The sequence below is a fragment of the Corvus cornix genome, chromosome 22 (genome assembly GCF_000738735.6).
Source record: "Corvus cornix cornix isolate S_Up_H32 chromosome 22, ASM73873v5, whole genome shotgun sequence".
In the NCBI taxonomy this organism is placed as follows: Eukaryota; Metazoa; Chordata; class Aves; order Passeriformes; family Corvidae; genus Corvus; species Corvus cornix.
In genome coordinates, this window is record NC_046351.1 from 1,013,325 (window position 1) to 1,036,274 (window position 22,950).

At 50.9% G+C, this 22,950-nt stretch overlaps 1 protein-coding gene across 1 annotated transcript in view; it reads right to left on the reverse strand.

Moving 5' to 3' along the window:
* Positions 1 to 349: 349 nt before the first annotated feature.
* Positions 350 to 22,950, reverse strand: part of UNC5D (unc-5 netrin receptor D) — a gene marked incomplete at its 5' end in the record, with an annotated part of 90,972 nt that continues 68,371 nt past the window's right edge. The window contains 9 exons of the mRNA XM_039564149.1: positions 350 to 6,559; positions 8,183 to 8,361; positions 9,956 to 10,120; positions 12,654 to 12,803; positions 14,863 to 15,090; positions 16,109 to 16,277; positions 17,918 to 18,002; positions 19,812 to 20,189; positions 21,746 to 21,931. Of these exons, the coding sequence (XP_039420083.1) occupies positions 6,358 to 6,559; positions 8,183 to 8,361; positions 9,956 to 10,120; positions 12,654 to 12,803; positions 14,863 to 15,090; positions 16,109 to 16,277; positions 17,918 to 18,002; positions 19,812 to 20,189; positions 21,746 to 21,931 (1,742 nt within the window). The remainder of the gene's footprint in view (positions 6,560 to 8,182; positions 8,362 to 9,955; positions 10,121 to 12,653; positions 12,804 to 14,862; positions 15,091 to 16,108; positions 16,278 to 17,917; positions 18,003 to 19,811; positions 20,190 to 21,745; positions 21,932 to 22,950) is intronic.

Here is a 22,950-nt window from a genome sequence, read left to right on the forward strand (position 1 = left end):
GGCAGTAAAATCTTGGCAGGAGATCCCGATTTATGGCACTTGTCCTGCGCCTCTGCTTTGCGTGCATTAACAACTCATTTTATTACAGCCCACTTAGGGTGAGGGCTGTGCCCAGGCTCCCTCACCCACGGAGGGTTGATGGTGTGACAGTGCTGGGGGTGCCCCAGAGCTTTGTCCCACCTTCAGTCTCTGGGATGGCCTGGGAAGGGTTTTGGGGGCTGTTCTGAAAGGGAAATAAACTGAATTATTTAAACAAAAAAAACACCCCACCCCCAAACCTCCATGGAATCCAACGTTGCCAGTGCCGTGCCTTGTTTGATCCCAGCAGTGAAGGGACAGCAGGGTCAGATGTCAGTAAAAGACTCTTTATTCATAAATAGCCGATATCCATTATTCCCATCTGTACATTTCTCTCCAAAGGCCGGGGCCGTACAGGTCTGAAACTCTACAGAAACACCCAAACTGTCCAGTTTGACTTCTCCAGGACAATATAACACAGCTGGTTGGCATTACCAAATATATATATGTATATATATTTATATATGTACATGTGCTGAAAAAAGAAGCCAGTGCAGCCTTTTCCAAGGAGTCTTTCCCAAGTATCTCTACTGTACAACATTCAGAATTTACATTGATAGAACAAGGCACAGAAAGTGTGGTATGAAGCCAAGGCCATGCTTTTGATCCCGTGTTCTGTCTCCCTTCCCCACTCCTTCAGCTTCATCCTAAAGAAAGCATCCAAAGCTCTGCCCCCCTTCACCCTGAACACACCGAGCCTGGGGCATGGAGGGAGGCTCAGGCAGAGCAGCCAAGAACCAACCTTTTCACAACCTATTTGTTGCAAAAATAAAGGAGCAGAAGAGAAAAGAGGTCTCTCTAGAGGAATACTTGTGGGGGGTTTTTTGCTTTTTAGAAGTTATAGTTTGTGTTGGGTTAGGTTGAAGTTCCTCCTCCCGTTTTCACCTAAGAGCTGGTCCAAAGTTTTGGAAGTTGAAAATGCAATGGGAATTTTGTTATCTCTTGTCTGACACTGCTCAGAGTCTCACCAGGCTGACCAGCATCACACTTTACCACAGCCAGATCAACAGAAGGTGCACATTTAACGTTTTTGTACCCATTTATCAGCCGGGATCGGAGTCACAGTGGGAGGAATTTGACTGAGAGGTGGGAGGAGGCAGCTCTGCTCGCTCCCAAATCCCAGATTAGGTGATGTCAGTTTGCTGTTCCCAGATCTGTACCAGGAATCTGGATTTGTGAGCCCAGGGTTCGTGTGTGCCCCGTCCAGCTCGGTGAGGCACTGAGGGAGCCCTGAGGCTCAGCAGTGAGGGCTGGGGTTTGAAAGGGGAAAGGATGCAAAAAACTACAGCTTCACCTAAAAATATTCCTTCCCCAGTGCCCAAATGGGGAAACCTGAAGGGATTGCTTGAGGAGACATCCCAGCCATAGGTCAACATTCCCAATCCCAGTGTGGGGAACGGCAGGTGCTGGGTGTTTCACACTGCCAGACCCAAGTGTCGTCAGTCCTGGCAGGGTTTGGGAGGAACCATCCCTGTTCCTGGGTCAGATCTGTGTCCTCCCCTCCCGCCGTGCCAAGCTCGGTGCAGGACACCCTGAACTTCATGAAGTGCTACACATTTCCTGGGGCTGGACAGTGAGGCCTACGTACAGTGACGGGTGACACGGGTGACACGGGCTCCGCTCTGCACCGAGGGCTCGCGAGGCACACGGAGGGAGCAGCTGTGGGCAGAGCCATGGCCCTGTGGGCACAACCACGGCTCTGCTGGCACAACCATGGCTCTGCTGGCACAACCCCAGCCCTGTGGGTACCACCATGGCTCTGTGGGTACAACCACGGCCCTGTGGGTACAACCACGGCCCTGTGGGCAGAACCGTGGCTCTGCTGGCACAACCGTGGCTCTGCCGGCACAACCACGGCCCTGTGGGTACCACCACAGCCCTGTGGGCACAACCACAGCTCTGCAGGTACAACCACAGCTCTGCGGGTACAACCACGGCACTGCAGGCACAGCCATGGCTCTGCTGGCACAGCCATGGCCCTGTGGGCACACACCAGCCCAGGGACAGCTCAGCCCTGGCTGCAGGGCACAGTGGCTCCTGCTCTGGGCACCCTGTGGCATGAGGAGGGCACGCTGCCCACGAGTCCTGGCCCTCCCTTGTAAAGCACAAACCAAGACAACTCCACAGCTCAGTTAAAGCAGCTTTTGCAACAGATTGAGAACTACAGCCCCCCCAACCCCCCCAGCCCCAGACAAGAAACACCAGTAGAATCTGCACTATTCACCTCTAATACAAAAAATATAGTGGCAAATTCCTAGACATTTATTGGATTTTTGGACAGAACAGTGAACACGGATACGGACAGGTTCTCCTTCACTCGTGGCAGGAGCAGAGCAGCGGCTCTGCCTCCTGCCCTGCGGACACTGTCACCATCCATCGATGCTCCGAGTGAGTCCTTAATCCTAGAGTGATTTATTTCTTTCTGTCTGTGTTGGAAACGAGGTTTTTGCTACCATTGCTGCTGGTATTGGCAATGAGGAAAGGCAAGACTGCGTTCCAGTTTAAAATGTAACCATTAGTCTGGAATGACTCACGGCACAGAAATACCTGGGAATGGGTCATGATCACCAGCACCTGCAGTGGCAGTGGGGGCTGCAGGAACCGTGTGGGTTAATTACTGGATTTGCTCAGGAATCCTTTTGGTAATTTTAACCAGACCATCATGAATGTCCAAGGAAGGACAGATCTGTGTTCCATGTGCTGTCACAGAAACCCCCCAGAGTCCAGGGAGGAGTTTCACCAAAGCTCATCCCAGCAATGAACAAGCCCTGGGAAACGCTCCACAGCAGGGGTAGCGTGGAACAGGCTCTGGGTGAGGGATGCTCACCTGCTCCTGCTGTGCCACAGGTGAGAGCTCCTTGGGGGAATCAGTCAAGGAGAGGCCAGAGAGGCAACCCTGGAGCTCATCCATGGCTGCCAAGGGCTTAAAATCTCATTTCCTGTTTTCCACTCCATTAATTACCAGCCAAGAACTAACGCAGCTCTTCACTGCAATCTGTGTTTGACAGGCAGAAACAGCCTGGAGAAAGAAGATTCTGATGGTGACCAGGAGCCCAGCCCAGTCCCTCCCTTGTTTCACTCACCAGGGACCTGAGCTGCTCTGGAATTGATCAGTTATTGAATGTGATAAAACTCATACAGCACTGCCTTGCAAGTGGGGAAGAAGAATGGACTTGCAGTGTGGTGTGAATACGCTGGACCCTGCAAGATCCCTTTTTGGTGATTTATACTGAGTAAGTGTCTCTGAAAACCAGCAGTGCCCAGGCCCAGCTGCAGCCAGAGATAAAACCAATGACAAAAGCAGTTCTCTGGATTTTGAGAGAATTCTGTTGGTATCTTTTCAGCTATGGCAATAATCCCAATAAAATTTCCGTGGGAGTGCAGGGCGGTATGAAATGGAAATGAGCTTTATGGTGCTGGCGGAGCTGGAAGTCATTTTTAAAATGTAACCATTAGTCTGGAATGACTCACGGCACAGAAATACCTGGGCAAAGTGCTCAGGAAGATGAAAATCTATTAAAGCAGATTCTTTGGTGATGTGAAATCAAAATGGCTCTTTCCTCTGAGCAGAGCCAGGGCAGCCACGTGGAATCTACAGGGGGTAAAATCACATTTCTCTTTCTTTTACTTCCTAGTTCGGGAAAATTGTTTTTTAAATATCGTAATTTATACAACAGAAGAAAGGAATGAATTTTTAATTTCTTGCCTCTAATCCTTTTCCTTTTGTAGAGGTGCTCCTCTACATCTGTGTTTTGGGTCAAATCATGTAAATATGTGCACAGGTTTCCAAAAGGTCTTTTTAAGAGAAAGGGAGAAAGGAAATAAATATTTGGGGCATTTCTGGTCCATTCAAAGATATAAGAGCATCAAAACAGTCAGGAGTAGGACGGAAAACTCGAGAGCTGTTGATATTCAGGTTCTCAAAGAGTGAGATCAGCAACAGAGAACTGCTTTGGCCAAAGGGAAGGAAAACCAGGGAGCAAAACCTAAAGGGCAAAATCCAAGCGAGCCCTGCCCCAGGCCACAAGGAAACAGTTTCCTTCTGGCATGGTCCAGTTTGGACATTTATTCCCTTTCAGGACATGAACTCCATGGGATTGTGGGTGGAACTGGGATTCCAGTGCAGGGCTGGGGTCCCTCCGAGCTGAGCTTTGGGGGACCAGCCCAGGCTGGGCTCTGCTCCCACCAGAGCTGGGTGTCCTGCACTGGGAGGGTCTCCAGAGCTCCCAAGGCTTGACAGAACCCCTGGGTGTTCCCTGGGGAGAAGATGGGAGGGCTGAGCTCACAGGAGCTCCTTGGGGCCCGGGATGTCAGGGGAGCTCCCAGGGGTTTGGAAAACAGAGCAGGAGGATGCAGCTCTCGGGAATGGCCCTGCAGCACCTGCAGGCCTGGCTGGGGCTCTGCTGGGGGACCCAGCCCCAGCCTGCTCAAGAACCAGAGCTGATCTGAGGCGCTGAGAACAAATTCCCTGCTGGAGACAGTCTGGGGCCGGTTTCCCCGACAACGGCAGCTCACAGACACTGCCGCTTTTCCCTGGATGCCATTCCTTATTTTGTTTTTTCTAATGCCTGACATTTTGTCCAACGAAGAACAGGTTTCTGAGGAGGAGGACTGGCAGTCACTGGAAATATAATTCCAGCCCAGCGAGGAGCATGTGCTGCTAAAAGCAGTGACAGCTTGCTGCCGGCTCTGCCGGTATTTCTGTCTGCCCCTCAATCTGCTGGCAGCCGCCGCGCTGCCCCTGCACGCAGGAGCTCCTGCCAGGCTGCGGGAGACGCTGAGCTGCAGGAAATGTTTGCACAGGTCTCAGGATTCCCAAGTCTCAGGATTCCCAAGTCTCAGGGTATTTCTGAGCTGGGAGAGCAGCGACATTTGCAAGTTCAGAGCAGCAGGAGCCAGGAGAGAGTTGTGGTGGTTGTTGTTGTTGTTGTTGAGGTTTTCACACTGCAATCCCGGGTGAAGGAATAGTTCCAGACTGGACCTGCCCTGTTGTGCTGCTCTCTCACAAGGCTAAAAAAGCCCCCAAATCCTTGTTTTCAGTTTCCTGCATTTCCACAAAGCTCCCAAAGCCTCATTTCTGTTCCTGCTTTCTCCTGGCTGTGCCCCTGGCAGCCACACGAACTGGTGAAGGATGTGGGTGAAAAGAATGGTCAAAATAATGGTGAGATTTGGCTCAGTACCAGCTCCACCAGGCCCTCGCTCACAGTGACAAGCTCTTTTTGGTTTGGGTGAAGTCAGAAATCATATTTGTATGGAACGGATAAAAACGAGGCGAATTCTCTGGTTAGGCTCTGATTTTGGTGGTGAATTTGTAACTAAACCAAGTGTAACACAGCCAGCTCTGGATCCTGTGAAATTCCCGAAATGTGCAACAGAATCAAGGCCAGTGTTGGCAGTGCCGTGTGGGGTTTGTGGTTTCAGTCTGAAACCAAACCAAAACGAAGCTGTGCTGATTGCCTTCACCTTTCCTTAGCTCAGCCCCAGAGCATGAAGTAATAAAAATAAATGTCTCAACTCGCTAAAACAGGGCTGGAAATTTCCCGTGTGTTATTTGGTTATTTAAATCCACCCCCAAAGACAGTTTTTGACTAAGAAAGTTTGCAGACGTAGAAAATTAGAAAATTCCTCTTGCGTGTGCACACCCCCCAGTCTCAGGGAGAAGGGGTTCGTTCTGTCATTTTGGTAACAGGGCAGGCAGCAAAGCTCTGCAGCAAACATACATTCATTAAGGGACTAAATTTTTCAAAGAAATTATTTGGAATACACATGATATGAGATAATTATGAGATCTTCTAATTCCTCAAACATCTGAACAGGATAAGGCCAAATTTTCAGTTTTCCTGTAGCAGACATAAAGTGACAATGTGATGGGATTTTAAACCACTCTCGAAGTGAGAAACCTTTTAACCGGGGTTAACCTCCAGTGGCTCTAAATATCCAACATCATTTGTTGATTTTCACTAGGCATTACATTGACATGACTGGTTCCTAAATACACGATAACATTTACCTCTTATGGCTCTGTGTCCCTCTCCTTCCTGCCCCGGGGCTGGCAGAAGTGCAGCTTTGTTCGGGACACCAAAAGACGGATTTTAAGTGGAGGAGGACAGGGAGAATCTCATTTTCCTGATCACCAGAGGATTTTTAGCAGGGCTGCTTCTGCTCCTCCCACTGCCACTGCTGTGTGGGGTGAGTCCATCCCCACGGGGCACAAACCCTCCTGTCCCCTGCCCCAGTGTCAGAGCCGGGCTGGCCGCGCGTCCTGGGGGTACAGAGGGACTAAAGCCCGTTCCTGCTGGAGGGGAACTCGGGCTCCTCGAGCTCGGGCTCTGCCACGTCTGAGACTTTGGAGTGTGTCCTTCCTATCTCCTCCAGGGCGCAGGCCAGCGAGTCCAGGTCCCCGTCGTGCTGGTGCCGCGCCTCCCACAGGTCCAGGATGACAGCGGAGGGGCTGCTCTGGGTGGCAAAGAACGAGAGATTCCTGCAGGGAAGGAGGGAAAAAGCATGAGGAGCAGCCCGGGCTGCAGCTGCACCCTGTGCCCACACTGGGAAAATAAAAATCCTCCAGCAGAGCTGGGGGGATGAGCTGAGGAGCCCCCCAGTGTGGTGGTTCCTCACATGGCACCTGCCCAGCCCAGCACAAGGACAGTGACCACAAGCCCAGGGTGGTTCCTCACGTGGCACCTGCCCAGCCCAGCACAAGGACAGTGACCACGAGCCCGGGGTGGTTCCTCACGTGGCACCTGCCCAGCCCAGCACAAGGACAGTGACCACGAGCCCGGGGTGGCTCCTCACGTGGCACCTGCCCGGCCCAGCACAAGGACAGTGACCACGAGCCCAGGGTGGTGCCTCAGGTGGCACCTGCCCAGCCCAGCACAAGGACAGTGACCACGAGCCCGGGGTGGTTCCTCACGTGGCACCTGCCCGGCCCAGCACAAGGACAGTGACCACGAGCCCAGGGTGGTTCCTCACGTGGCACCTGCCCGGCCCAGCACAAGGACAGTGACCACGAGCCCAGGGTGGTGCCTCAGGTGGCACCTGCCCAGCCCAGCACAAGGACAGTGACCACGAGCCCAGGGTGGTTCCTCACGTGGCACCTGCCCGGCCCAGCACAAGGACAGTGACCACGAGCCCAGGGTGGTGCCTCAGGTGGCACCTGCCCAGCCCAGCACAAGGACAGTGAGCCCGGGGTGTCTCAGGCCCAGCAGTGCTGCCCTCGGGATGGGCAAACAAATCTGCTTCTGGGAAGCATCTCTGGGAAATGCAGCAGGGATTGGACAGGGAGAGGGATTCTGTAACAGCAGTTGATGCCTGTGGTCATGCAAAGACACACCACCTTTCATCTGGGATTTTCTGTTTTGTTAATGAGCAATTTTCAGGACCCTGCAGGGGTGATTTGCACAGAATTCAGTAAAACAAAAATGTTTATCCAAAACTGTTTTTCCTTTGGCTCAGATGTGGTTTATTGAGGTTCCCATGCAAAGCAAGAAACCAATGGAAAGTTACTTTGCTTGATTTAAGTATTCCTCTGCTCCCCTGGGAACACATTCATCGAGTTTGTGACAATCAGAAAATATTTTGTGAGGGAGCTGCCTCCACCGATTTAATTTAGCCAAGCGGAAAAAGCAAAGTAAGAAGTAAATTGGTTTTTACAGCATCTTTCAGTTTTAATAATCATAATATTATTACTCCTAACAGTAGAGCATGACTCTCTCTTTCAAAAATGTCTTTCCCTTAAAAAAGAAAAAATCTGCAGGATTCATTTTGGAATAGGAAATGCACCCATGAAAGCCAAGGGGATTTGTCTGGGGGAACGTGCAGCCTCCTAAGTGCTTTGAACACCTGTTTCCATGATGGACAAAATCCTTCTGCAGCCTTGGACTCCTGAGGGTGGACAGAAAAATGCCCAGCCCAGGACGAGGAGCTGACAGCTCCCAGCAGCTGCTCACGAAGGAAATGAGGAGTGACCCCCACTCAGCCCTGAGAGCCCTTAATTCCCCACCCACACCCCTGGCACCAGCGAACAAACAAACACACCACCCCCTGCACAGTGACTAATTCCCACTTCAGGTGCAAAGTCCCGCTGCCAGGGCCCTGCCATCACCTGTTGATGCTGTTTTTCTGGGCCAGCATCTGCCAGTCCTTTCCCTTGGCGCTGGGGGCGTCGAAGGTGGCGCAGATCCGCTGCCGGATCGAGTGCGGGATCTTGAAGGCCTTGGGGCCCAGCTGGGCGGGGAAGTTGCTGTCCTCGTGTGCAAAGAAGGTGATGTTCTCCCTCTCAGTCTGCAGGGAACAGGAAAGCAAAGCAGGTAAAGGAAGAATCAAACCTGGGCCTCAGATTCCTCCTGTGGCTTGAATTGATACCAGAAAATGACAGAGCTAAGAGGTGCTCTTGTGATTTGGGAGAACATCACAAGGACTTCTGCATAAAAACCTTTAAAAGTGTTATTTTCCTTCTATGAGTTTTCTCTTTTGGTTATCTTTGTGTTGCAGAGCAGTGCTGGGTTTCTAAATCTTCAAGTGCTTAAGCCTGAAACATGGACACACAAATTTGTTTCTTTGTTTGTTTGGGTTTTTATAAACACCTGAATTCCGTAAGCACCTCAGCTCTCCCACCCTCCCTGAAATCCAGGTCCTTTGTAGATCTTTTCCACCAGTCTTGCATAACACGAGTCAAATTTCAGTGCATTACTCATCCGAGAGTGACACAGCATCAATATTAACCCACAGTGATGGCGCAGCCTCTTCATCCAACATTTCTGACACATCCCCAGGGCCAGCCAGGCCCAGCAATGGTGCTGCAGCTCCACCCCGGGCTCTGGCTGCTCCTGTTCCATATTCAGAGCGGGAGATGCTCCTGCCCTGCACGTTTGAGATAAGCACAGCGACCCGGGCGCTCCGGGCATTGTCACGCAAGGAGCAGCTCCGGGGGGGAGGTGTCACTTATAGATTTATTTTAGCAGTCAAATTATCCTCCCTCTTCAATCACTGCTGGAGATAGGCATGAGAAAAGCTTCCACACCAGCAAATCTGTTTGAAGGCAGAGCTGGAACATGCTCTGGGGACTTGTGTACAGACAGGGCCCTTAAAAACACAGCAGAGAGGGGAAACATGGCAGCAGCAGCAGCAGCACGGGCTGGAGATACAGAGAGAGCGGCAGAGGGGTTTTATGAAATGACAAAAAAGGAGTGGAAAAACACTCGGCCAGTTCTGAGGAGTTTTTATACAGGATTATGTCTGTGCTGCTCTTGCCCAGCTGCTGCACTCCCTGCACGGAGCATTTCTGGGTGCAGAGGTATTAATCTGGATTAATCAACAAAGATACTCAATAATCTAAAAAAAAATGAAGCTGCTGAAGTTCTTGTTGCTGTGGGACGGACCAGCAGCTTGCTCAGCTGTGGGTTTGATCTCTTTTAGCTGTGAGCAGGGCCCAGGCCCCATGAGACACGGTTTGTACCCAGCCCTCAGTGCTCTGCAAGAGCTTCTTGCTAGAAAACTGCAACCACCAACCCAAACAATAAATTATTAAATGATTGATAAATTATCATTAGTGCTGTAAAGTCTCTGTGCCTTGATTTCTGCTGGAAATGGGATCTGCAAGGCTTTAAAGACTGGTTACAGCTTTGAGCAAAAACTACACAGGGAAGGGACAAAAATGGGGATGGAACCAGGGCCCAGGGAGGCTGTGGCCCATCCCTGGAAGGGTCCAAGGGGCTTGGAGCAACCTGGGATGGAGGAAGGTGGCCCTGCCCATGGTAGGGGTGGGACTGGATGTGCTTTAAGGTCCTTCCACCCTAGCCCAGCCCAGCCCAGCCCATTCCAGGATTCTGTTCTGTGACCCTCTCACCCTACAAAACAGGGGGTGCCGGAGCTTTACCTCGAGGACGGAGGTCTGGATGTGCAGCAGCTGCTCGTGGCCCTGCAGCTGCCGGACGCACACCTTGCAGCACAGCTGGGTGGTGGCGGGGCTGAAGCGCTCCAGGGAGAAGGCGCCGAGCAGGGGCCGGGGGCTGCCGCGCCACACGCGGGAGAACGGCACCTCCTGGGGAACGGGCACAGCGTCAGGGCCGGGGGACGCGAGGGGAAAACACCCACCCACATCCTGCCCTGCTGGGGCGAGCTCAGGAACGTCCTCTCCAGCTCCGAGCAGCACAAAGCCAGTACGTGACAATTCCATTCATAAACACCAAGATTTTGCAGTGACCGGGAGCTCAGGGTTCATCCAGGGGAACAAGTGATGGGAAACTCTCAAAAAAGATGCTTAAAAACTCTTAAAAAGGAAGGGTTTCACTTCCTCCCCCTTGCCAGGATCAGGAGTCCTCTCTGTGTCTCCTTGGAATCACCCTGTACACAGAATCCAAGGAAAGGAACTTCCCACCAAGAGCTGCCCTGGCCCTGCCACCCTCCCCTTCTCCCCACAGCTCCCTGCCTGTGCCCAGCCCCAGGCTGGATCCCGAGCTGGGAACAGCAGTAGTAGCGAGATACTCACAGCATTAAAGGAAACATTAGAAAAATGTTAGAAGTGGAGCAACTGTAATTAGATTTTTTTCAGGGTAATCATCTCTGCTTTCACTCTGAGTAGAAGAATCACTCAGCTGAAAGGAGTTGTGTGAAACAATACAGAGCAGCCACGTGTGGTGCAACAATGAGTGGTTGGAGTATTCCAGAAACGCTCCCAGCTCCATCCTGCCTTTATAATGAAGCTCCTTGCAGACAGAGGGGCCGTAAATCATCTCATGGCCCCAGGCAGAGCTGGATGCTCCAGGAGACGCGGGATGGGAGGCAAACAGCTGCTCTGAGCGCCCAGAGGTGCCTGCCCAGCTCTGTGCCATGCCCATCCCTGCCTCTGCTGCTGCACCACCCACAGCTTCTGAGGGATCCCCGGTGGGAAGGGAGCCAAGCTCTGGGCAGCTGCTCCTGCCAGGCCAGGACAAACACAGGCTCTGAGCGGAGTCTGGAGGAATCCTGGTGCCACCTGCCACCAGCTGCCTTCCAGCCAGCTCCTCCGCGTGATTTATTCATCTGCTCCGGCCTTCGAGCAGCATCGCTGCTTGTCTGAGACATCATTTCCATAAATCTTCCCTCCCCACACTGCCCGTGGCGGTTTTGTTGGTGGACCAGAGACATTCCTGGAACAGGCTGTGTTCAGTTGTTCCTGCCAGGCAGCACAAGCAGCTGCTCTCACAGGGTGGGACGTAGGAGAGGAACCCAGGGAACACTGGAAGAAACTCCACGTGCAAAAATAGATTCTTTTCTCTATAAAGAGGCTGGAAGCAAACCAGAGCTGTCACCAGACTTTTCGCTGCGAGGGAAGCACAGAGCCAGGGGAGGTTCTGCAGCTCCTCTCAGGAACAATGATTGTGTTTCTGAGCTGCCCAAGCCATCCCAATTACGCTCGGTTATAAAATGTAAATATTCCTTTGGGTCGGGGCAGCCCCGGGTCAGCCCATTCTGGCAGCAGAGGTTTTGCACAGGCTTTTTTCCAGCCCTGAGTCCCTGCTCTGATCAGGCTCTAAATGGCACTTGGAGGTTGAATTCCAGACATTTATTCTTCATGTTTGGACAAGGGATTAAGAGACAATAAATTAATCAAAGTATGGAGCTCCATAATCTGCTGGGAGCAGAACTGAATTTGTTGCATTAGGAGGAAACTCCTCTGATTTGATTTATTTTGGGGCACACACTGGCAGGTCCTTGCTGTAGAACTGGGGCATCCTAATCCTGCTCAGTTTGGCTTTTAAAATACAGGTAAGAGAGGAGAACAAACGGAACACTCAAAAGCTCTTCTCCCTAAGAAGCTGAAAAGGATTTCTTTCTTCATTTCTGAAGTTGTAGCCCAAATTCTCCCCACGTTGTTAACAAGGAGAGGCTTCCTCTGGCTGTGGGTCTGTGTTTGTAACTTTCAGAGCCCACTGCCCTCATGTTTTGGAGAACATGGCAACACATTTAAAACAGGGTTTTTGCCAAAATCCTGGAGGATGGATAATTGTCTCCCTGCCTCTGGGAGAAGGGAGATTGTGCATTTTAATTGAGTGCTGTATGTTAAAACCAGCCCACTCCATGTGCCAGCACATTCCTTAGGATTTCCAGTCACCAAAATCCTTGGAAATTCTTCTTTTGTTTTGATTTTTTCCTTTCTGGTTTTCAACAGCCTCTTTAATTAACGGAGAAGAGAAAAAACCAATTTGCTGCTCTTCAGTTCTAATTCGTGGTCTCTGCATGCTGTGATTTGAACTCGTGGTTACATTTAAATGTCATTTTTAGCCATATTTCCATAGTTATGTCAAAACTGGAATGACAGATATTAGAAACATCTTGAGGAGTGGTTAAGTTTGAACAGGAATATTTGCCTTCTGTTGGAGGCAACAGAAATGAGGGAAAGCACAAGCATTTCTGTAAAATGACAAATTTACAGCGTTCTGTTATAAACGAAATCTGTGTTTGTCAAAATCAAGAGGCAACATGTTTTTGTTAAATGCTCGGGAGATTTAAAGCCGTTTAAATAAAAGGAACCTCGGTCTCCTTTGGGTTCTGCCCACCCCAGTGCAGAGGGAAGCAGGTGAAATGCCAGGTACCTGACAAGCCGTGAAGGGTTTGATCCTCCACAGGAAGGGAGGGACGTCCAGCACTGAGATCTGGAGGCTGCAGGTGTTGCCTTTAAAATGCAAAAGTTTGGGCTCCTCCAGCAATTGCCCTCCTTGGAGTCTTTCATCTGAAACCACTTCCTGCAAGGGAGGAGGAGGAGAGAATGTTTTCAGTATAGGAACAAACCCCAAATCTATTAAAAATCCCTCTCTGTGGAGGTTCCTGGTTCCCCCCAGTGCTGGATGCAGCAGAGGAGTTTCTCTCGTGGGCAGCTGATGGGGTTGATCTTTGTATTTCCTAAAAGGCTGGGTTTGGGTCTGGGCACTGCCAGCCCCATTTCTGGACAGATAATGGTGGTTGGGACACTGAATTTTTGGCTGTCTCCCCACTCCAACACCCCCAGTGCAGCCCAGCACAGCTGGACCCAAAGCAGCTTTGCTGAGAAACTTCTCTCAAGGCTTTACAGAGCCCTCGAACACTTCAGGTGAAATCGTTCAGTTCCATTTCCCGTCTCTGGGGCACTTTCAGAATCTCTGGACAAGACCCTGAGCAGTCTGAAGGGCAGACTCTGGGCAGGGCTGTGCACTACAGCCCTCCAGAGCTCTGTTCCAAGCGACATTTTTATGTAATTCTGTGAATTTAAAACGTAATGGCAGAAAAAAAATCACCCCTGCCTGTACTTAAGCAATGTTTGTTCCTGTGCTGTTGCAGTAAAAACACCAGTGAGGAAGGAGAGGTTGCAGAAGTCTTTAAAAATCAGCAGGCAAGCAGCCCTTCCAAACTACCTCTCTTAATCCACACAAATTATATAAAATCGGTGTCCATCTGAGGGGTTTAGTGCTTGTCAGGACCAGAGTCATCGTTAGAGGAGCTCCTGGAATCGTTGTGACCTTCTGGAAATTCAGTGCTCGAGCTCTCTGAAACTGCACTAATGGATTTCTATTAGAAACCAGTTTTCACAGGCATTTGGTCTGGTTTAACTCCTGGCAGTTGGGTTCATATGAAGGAAGGAACTGGGAGACTTCAGGTTTTGGTTTCCAGCCACAAAGGGAGCAGATTATTTCTTAACTATTCTCAGAATTCCTGGAGCATGCTGGATGTTTTTGAATGCTCTGGAAGTGCTGCTCTGCCTTCAGCGACACTCGTGGGCTGGGGCTCCTCCCACAGCAGCAGCATTTGGGCAAAGGCAAAACACAAAGGACTTGGGTCTCCCAAGTTTTCAGAGCCAGGAGTTTCCCAGCACACCCAGGACTTCATAAAGGGCCACGTCAGCTGCTGAAGAAGCAAGGAGAGTTTTCACACAGGGAAAAAGTGAAAAATAATGACTTTTGTCTCTTTATATAAACTTGCACTGTGCAGGATTAACTGTCAAACACAACTTGGCAACCCCAACTCCGATATTTTATCCAAAAAACTCTGTGTTCTTCATGTTCCCCACTAATATTGACTTGCTTTTGAGGGCTGTACCATTCCATGAATGCAGAGTTGTCTCAGTATCTACAAACACCCCGCTCTCGCTCCTGGGAACGCAGAGAACTGGTAATTATTCTTCTGATCATTTCCTCCAGACTCATCAGGAAGACACCGGTACCCACTAATTGTCTAAGTGTTATAAAGAGGATAATTACAAAGCCATTGTGAGCCTCTAACAATCCTTTTGGTGCCTTGGCTTTTATTAGAAGCACAGAGGCAGCAGCGTGTGCTTCAGTCAGAGTTGTGTTTCCACTCCTGTGCGACGGGAAGAGGAAGGTAAAATTCATCTCCCAACAGTTTGCATTTCAGTTCCCCAAAGAAAAGCATTTTGTTAAAGCTTCTGAGTTTACCAAAAGCCAGCGAATGTCATTATTTTGTCCTGGAACATGGCGCAGGAAAATCATTTCAGTTGCCACGTGGGGATTGGTTTGGTTTTTTTTCTTACAGGAAATGCAGGGTAATTCAATTTTTGTAAATCAGGGCTGGGTGAGTTTGGGCAGCTGAGAAGATGGCAAAAAATGACAAAAGAGTTCGGCTACCCTAAAGCTCTCCATGTAAATCCAGAACTGCAGGAAAATTAAGGGAATTATTCTAATGGTGCAGCAGTGGCTTAAAAAATGCAATATTCTCATTGGGTTAAGTTTGGGGCTGCCCAGGGAGTAAAAGGATGTCAGCATTTTATGGAAAAAGAAACAAAGCCCAGAGGAGCAAAGTGAAGCCATTTACCTGGAACGCACAAGGGGTGTTATCCATACAATAAACCCTCAGATTGTAATCCAGAGAATTGCAAGACAGGCAGCCAAAAACGGCGACTTTCAGCTGTCGAACGGCGCAGTCAGAGATGGGTTCCCCAATTAGGGCATAAGTTCCAAAGCTGTTTAAGAGAATGTGACAGGCATAAGGATCCAACAGGCAGTAGCAAGAAGTAGTTTCCTCTTCCACAGACATCACTTCCTGCAAAATGAAATTCAGGTTTAAAAAGAATAAAGCGAAGTCGAATCAATAGGCCTCGACAATAGGAGTCATGGCTTTAGTTCTTTATTTATATTCAACTGGAATGCAGAGTGTTGCTGAGAGCCAGGCTGCACTTGGGGAAAGGGAGAAGGGGGACTGCTTCCCTGGGTGAATATTCCCAATTTAGCCCTGAGTCAGCAGGAGGATTTATGGCCATGCCCTGTGCAGAGCTCGGTGTGTACTACGATAACAATGATGATGCGTAAGCAATTCTAGCGGCTTTTTTCAAGTGCTCTTGACTTCCTGGCTAATTTTTTCCCCCAATCCCAAGTTAAAAAATTACCTAGAAGGTTCAAGTCAATAAGCAAACCTTGAACAACAGCTGGGGTTTGACTTCCTTCCAGAACTCCCATTACAGCCATGTTTACCTCCAGCAAAAACTCCCTCTGCTCTGCCTTTGCTGCTCAGTCCTGCCCTGCAGCCCCGCCAGGAGGAGCTGCACCCTGTGACCCTGTGTCCCTGTGTCCTTCTGTCTCTGTGGCTCTGTGTCCTTCTGTCTCTGTGACTCTGTGTCCTTCTGTCCCCGCGTCCTTGTGTCCCTGTGTCCCTCTGTCCCTGTGTCCCTCTGTTCCTGTGTCTCACTCCTCAGTGATTCCAGGCTGCTTGTGGCCAGCCCTGCTGGAGCTGCCCAAGGGCTGAGTAAATCTGAGTTAGGAACCCTGGCCTGGCCTGGGGATGGTTTAAAGCAGAGCAAAATCCAGGTCGGGGTTCAGAGAGGGAAAGGACAGGCTGCAGTTATGGGATCCAGGGATGGGGTTTGTAGCCATAAAGTTTTGCACACCTTGGCAAAACAGCCGAAAACAATTCTGCTGCTTCTTCACAAAGTGCAAAATCTTGGTTTTGTTGCTGTAATTGTTTCTCTCAGCTGTCTCTCTGTGCCTATCCCTGACAGAATGTCTGACCTGCGCCTGCACCAAGGGTTAATTCCACTTCCATCATGGGCACAGGCTGAGCTTACCTCCCACTTCCCCTGCTGAGTCCTCCTTTTGAGGTGGATGTTCCAGTGCTGGGGGTCGGCGTGGGCGCAGTGCGGGATGGTCAGCGCGAAGGGAGTGCTCACGCTCAGCTCGGGGGGCCCGCAGCTCACCTCGGGCCCCAGCAGCACCTCGGGGCCCTCCGGCTCAAGGCTTGGGGCAGCAAAGACAAGAGCGGCTGTCAGGAGTGAGAATTCACTGACATTCTGCTACAGAGTAAGATAAGCTCATTTCTGCTCCTTTCACGTGGAAGCAGCAGCTGCAGATGAAACAAACCCATTAGACCCATCTAACTCCAATCAGTGGCCGGTCAGTTTAGGGTTCTGGTATTTAAAATACATTTCAATTTGTTTAACCCAAATCCAGCACTGAAACTGCTCTGTGCCAGCCAGCCCCGCTTCGAGCACCAGCTGGTCCCGTCCCTGCCGTGCTCTGCCTTCAAACGCTGCCATCAACAATATTTTCACAGGAGCGAAGATAAAACAAATTATGGTTTAAAAAACACAGGCTCATAAATTTTTCCAGATTGTGTGTGATCTCCCTGCTTTGAAAACCCATTTATATTCTGCAGGAGGAGCGAGCCCAGTGACTTACACAGGCTCAGGGACAGGGCTCTGCTTGGATTTAGGACTGGGCAAAGTGGAACCATGTCTGTGGCACCAGGACAGGCAGGGGAGACCCCACCAGCACAGCTGAGCTCCAGGGATTCACCTGGGCTGAATGAACGGCTGCTGCATCCTCTGCCTGCTGACTGAAATGTCGGAGAAGAATCTGCTTTTCTTCCCTCCCACTCAAATTTAACCCAGCCCCGCATCCACGTGTTTTCTGCATCTCTTGGAATAAACACCTGGGCAGGAGCAGTGCCAGAGCAGAGGAGACTCACTTGGACACTGAGCCAGCAATGAAGTCTCTTGCCCTGTGGGTTTTGGTGCTGTTTGGTTGTATTTTAATTCACTGGGGTTGTGTGATCCCCATTATCAGCTTCTAAATGACTGGGCATGCAGCTCCCTCCTCAGATTACAGCAAATGGTGTTTCCAAGATAAAAAATGAGAGGAAGAACCTCAAACCAAGATAAAAATTAGGGAAAGGACCTCAACCAAGACAAAAGTAAGAAGATACAATAATAAAACCAGGATATAGAAAGGGGAAAAGCCCAAGCTCACTTGGGTACCCCATTCCAGTGCCCCTGGTGACACCCTGACGTGCAGCCCTGGGCTCAAATCCCTCAGGTTCCAAATCCAAGCTGGCTCTGCACAGCTCTGCCATCTCCCAGCTCGGTGGGGCTGTAGCTGTGGGTGCTCAGAAAATGCACTTTGAAAACACCATCCCTGCTGGAAAGGCTGGAATATTCCAGGCCCTCCCTGCAGTCTGTGTACCAGTGTTGCTGAGAGGGAGACTGCAGGGGAGGAAGAAAAGCCACAACAGGGTAACAAAAAGGCCAATTTCTTGTTTTCTTTTTTCAAGTGCCACAACAATAAATTCTGCCGAAGCCTCGGTGCTTCCAAGTGTCCAAAAATATCAAAGCACCCCCAGAGCCTGAGCTGCAGCTGCTGAGTTCCCCCTGAGCAGGGAGAGGAGAAGGGAGCAGCAGGCCCACGATCTCCTTTGGCAGCATGTCCAAGGTTTCCATGGATTTCACGGGAGCATCGCTCCAAGGCCACTTTTGTGTCCCTCACAGGGTCACAGCAGGGTGGGCACAGCAGCAATGGGGACGAGGAGCGACTCCTGCACGTTCCACATGCAGTGAAGGCAGCAGATCCATGATCCTGGGTCTGTGTTTGTGTGCTCTCACCTGGACTCCTTCTGCGTGATGGCCAGGTAGATCTCCCAGGAACTCTCCTCAGGAATAGCTCCGTGTGGGATCAACAGACTGACCCCTGCAAAAGAACAAGGGCAGGACTGACCCTTGGGAAGGGCAGGGATGTTAGGGACAGGGAACACACACCCCAGGGACCAGCCCTAAGGGAATGTTCCTCTGAATTCCTGCTTGGAATGGCAACGTCACCAGATGAAAGGAAAAGAAATGATTAAAGGAAATAAAGCTGTTACTTTTCCATTAAAGGAAAAGACATCTAATTTCCCAAAAAGCCTCTTGAAAGCTCTTTCCCCCTTTCCTTTTTGAAATCAAACCTGATCATTGTGGGGTCCCGGGGAATCTCGTCATGGAGAGAGCCCCTGCCCCAGCCTGAGCCTGCAGGGCGATCACCCCTTTGTTCCTACACATCCCAGCCCCTGGATCCAAGTGACCCCATTCTCCTTTTACACCACCAGAGGGGATCAGAAGTTAACAAGGGAGTTTTCCACTGGGTACCACTGGAATTAAACTGCTTTATATCTCCCTCTCAGGAGAGGAGGGATGTGTTTGACTGCATCTGTCACACACTGCAGAGCCTCGGAGAGGCACTGACTTGATCACACTGGAATTTACAACTGCTTAGCAAAGCTGATCTTACATAAAGGCAGCAGAATTACATAAATTGCAAGTGGACCAAATACATATTTTAATAATCTAATTGATGGGACTATCATTACATAAAGTAGCTAAATATACAGTATGAGGGAATTCTTAATTCATGCCTTCACTCAGTGCCTCTGCAATGTTCCTTCCTCAACACAAATCCAGTCTGTGGAGAAATGCAAACATTCCACGTGTTGTGCATGACAGTGCAGCCCTGGACTGTCGCTGTTATCAATCCTCTCTAAACACAAACCACGTTTTTTATGGTAACCTTTAACGCACCCGTTTTATGGGACATGAAGGATAAAGCTCTAAATCATCCAGTTCAACCAGAGAGCAGCAGATAATCCCAGAGCCACTGGTCAAACGAAAACAAAGCTGAATTTAAAGTGAATAAATGTCACTGCAGTTTGAAGGATGATAACCCTTAGCTGGCAATGGGGTATCTGGCTTTTTGTGCTGCCTTTTGGAGAGAGAAGATGCCCAAGGTAAGGATTGTGGCTCAGGGTGAAGCAAACACAGCCCTGTGGTACAACTGCAGGGCTGGGACCCTGACAGCCTTTGCTGGCTCTGAGCTGCTGTTCAGCTCATTTCACAAACAATTCTGAAGTCTCAAAGACGTCCCACAAAGCCCTGAAGTCACGGAACTCCTGACACAAAGCAAAGGGAACATCCCAGCCAGCACCCAGCCCGGGACGGGGCTGACTCGGAAGGGCCCCGCTGTGGGAATTGTGCACCTTTTGCTCCAAGAAAGCGGAAACAGACAGGCAGGAAGGGGCAGGACCCTGGTGGGCAGTGGGGCTGTCCCCAGGCCTGGCTGTCCCTCTGCCCCCCAGGCAGGGCTGTGGGGCCCGGTGCTGCTGCTGGAACGTGAGCCCCTTACATAAGATCCAGAATCGACCCCTTCCCGGGGAGCCTTTCCTTTGGAGCAGGATCCAAGCAAGCCACAGCTTTGATTAATGTGACTTTCATGCTGAACACATCAAGAGAGGCAGTAATTTAGAACAGTTCAAACAGGCATAATGCCTCCTCACTCCTCAGCCCAGGCTTCCCTCTGATCACTTGTGTCCTGTGTGGGCAACGTGCCCTACTTCCCAAAATTTGCATTAACGGGGCCCCTACTTCTCCTTTCCTGGCATTTTTTTTTAGATTTCGTTATAAAACGCGGCATCAGGCAGCCTAATCTAAAATTCTTTTATGTGCTTTTAATGAGAAAGGATCCACCCACCTGTGTTTGGAACCACCAAACGGCCCCCCAGGTGCCCGAACAGGGCCGTGGTCCTCAGCTCGCTGCTGGTGGAGATGGAGGCCAGGTTCTGGATGTACATGGCCTTGTTCCTGGCCTGGATTGTCCCGAAGGCCCTGTGGTTCCCGTGGGGGAAGGTCCCGGGGTGGGCCTTGCCCTGGTACTCAGCTCTCTCGGTGACACCCAGGGACACCATGAAGGAGCTCTGCACCTTGACCTTGATGTCTGCCAGGGGGTTGAACAGCGACGACTCCGTCATCAGCTCCTTGTCCAGGGGGTCCTGCAGGCAGATGGGGCCGCTGTAGGTCCTGCTGACCGTCAGGTCGGGCTGCAGGGACGAGTTCAGGAGCAGGGAGTTACCTGTGGGCACAGGAGCAGGGGGGTGTCACGGAGGGAGGGGACACCTGAGGGATCCCTTCCCGAGCCCTCCCCGTTCCCGCTGGGACTCGCTCTGCCCTCCTCGAGCTCTCAGAGCTCAGAATCACACCAGGCCACGTGAGAGAACAGAGGAACTGATGCAAAGATCCGACACACTTCATGCTTCCCACACCTGAGGCAGCTCCAAGGAATCCAAGGAGGAGCCTCCTTTTGTTTTGGATTCAAGTTTGTGAGTTTGCCCTTTTTTCCCTCTTGTTGTTTTCTTTCCTTACATTAAACCCCACTGAGTGACAACATCTTCCCGCAGACCTTTTACACAAACCCACAACGTCATGCCTGAGGGAAACTGGGCTGAAAGGGAAGTGGGACAAGAGTAATACAGGGAAAGACACCACAGTTATTCATTTAGAGGCATTTTACCTCAAAAAACACTCTGAAAAATGAGAAGGAGTGGCTGGATTTAGGGCCTGAACCCTTGAGCTGTTTGGTTTTGTGGTGGGATCTTTTACTTTGGTTGTTTAGTTTTTTTAGTTGGGTATTTTCAGAGCATCCAGAACGAAAGGTTTTAAGCATTAAGGCAAGCAAACAATTCCCCAGACTCAAAACAAGATTCAAACTGAACCACAAAGGAAAATGTTCCTATCTGAGGCAGTCATTGAGATTTACACAGCCCTAATTAAAGGTTTGGATTTAGAAATGGATGAATGAACCTCCTTCAAACGTCCTTGTCTGCCAAGCCCTTTTCCCAATTTCTTGCAAGTCATGCTTGGTGAGGAACGTCTCCAGGAAATAAAGAAACTGTAAAAACAACACCACAAAACCCCCCCAAACAAACTCTGCAACATATTTCCCTTTTCTGAAGAGAGAACAGAGACATGGGGACACTTTCACACCCCGCCCACACTCCCACCCACCCACAATCAGGCAGGTCTGAGGTAGAATGGCAGCACAGCATCAGAGAAACATTCTGCTTTCATCCCCATTTCTCTCCCTCCCCACCTTCCTGCTCAAAGGAAACAACGTTCCTGAAAACCCGAGCAGTGATTTTAGTAAATGTTTTGTCCGTATTTTATGGCACTGGTGGGGTTTTTTCTAGAGTTTTAGGGGTCTTTTTTAACAAAACCAGTTTTACACACATTTATTCCCCACAGACTGTGGTGTCTGTGTGTTACAGCAGGTCACAAACCACTTCCAGCTGGGGGTCTCAGAGTATCAGTAAAAGAATAATCCCTTTTCTTGGAGTGAGGGCAAGGTCTGAACTGAGAACAGGAGGGAAGTACAGCTGTGCTGCCTGGGCTTGCTCTGGTTTGGTTCTTTGCTTTAGTTTGAGCTTTCCCTAAGTCAGTGCAGAAGGTGGGGACAGCATTTCTAAAGCATCTGGAGTGTGGCCAAGAAGGATTCTGTGTCTGTGGGACACCCCAGAGCCAGTTCCAGGGTCCCTGGCCCTGCCCTGGCTGCCCCAAACCGCCCTCCCCAAATCCAGGCGTGCCTGAGCAGTGGGAGCTCTGCAGAGAAGAGAAGGAAATTGCCGCACTAACCTTGTCTGACTGTTTTAAAATTAAAAGTCTGGAAGCCTCCCGTGAGTGCAGAGGAATCAATGACATCCACGCCGTACTCACTCTGACTGCGCCGGTACAGGGTCACCCCCAGCGCCAGCACGGCCACCGCCAGCACCGCCGCCGCCAGCCCCGAGTACAGCGCGATGTCCCCGCCGCGCTCCACATCTGCGGGGACAAGAACAGCGCTCAGAGCGGCCGGGGACACGGGGGGACACGGGGGACACGGGGGACACGGGGGGACATGGGGGGACACGGGACACGGGGGACATGCGGGACACGGGGGGACACAGGGGACACGGGGGGACACAGGACACGGGGGGACACGGGGGTCACGGGGGACACGGGGGGACACGGGGGACACGGGGGACACGGGGGGACACAGGGCAAGTGGAGACACCGACGTGGAGCTGGGCAGGAGCACAGGCAGCGCTGGAAAACAAGGGCTGAGAGGGTGAGCGGAATTCCCGATGGATCACCACAAACTGGAGAGCCTGATCTGGGTCAGGGATGGATCCCTGCATCCTGCAGAGCCTGCTCTGGGTCAGGGATGGATCCCTGCATCCTGCAGAGCCTGCTCTGGGTCAGGGTGGCACCGTGGTCCACCCAGGTTTCAGATGGGCAGGTTGGACTGGAAAGGCAGCAGAGCTCTCCCCTCTCGGAGCACGAGCTGTGCCATTGCCTCCCGTTCCCGTTCCAGCCCCACGGCAGCGTTAACCTGGGTGGGACTGCAGCCAGGAAGGGCTGCTTGAGGCACCAGCAGGAGTTTTCAGCAATTGCTGCTTTCCAGGCATGTGGAAGCTTTAGGCTGGAATTCTGGAGCTGATCCAGGAGGTCATGAATCCTGAGAAGCAGCCTGGGACAACAGCAGCGCTCCATCCCCCCCAGCCATGAACTCACAAGCAAGCTTTCTACAACTTCCAACTCTTCCAGCAGAGAAAAGGAATTCACTGCTGTGACAGAATGGATCCAAATGAAGCCTGCAATATGCCATAATTGAAATATCCAGCCCTGCTATCCTCGATCTGCTGGGATTTGGGAAAATTAAATCATGAAATTAAATCACTTGGGAGGTCCCCTTAGGGGGTCCTTGGGTGGCTCCCTGAATTCCAAGCTCCAGGGTGGGGGGAGGGAGCCCAGAGCCCACCCTGGGCATGGTCTGGGTCCTGCTGGGGGCTTCTCCTGGC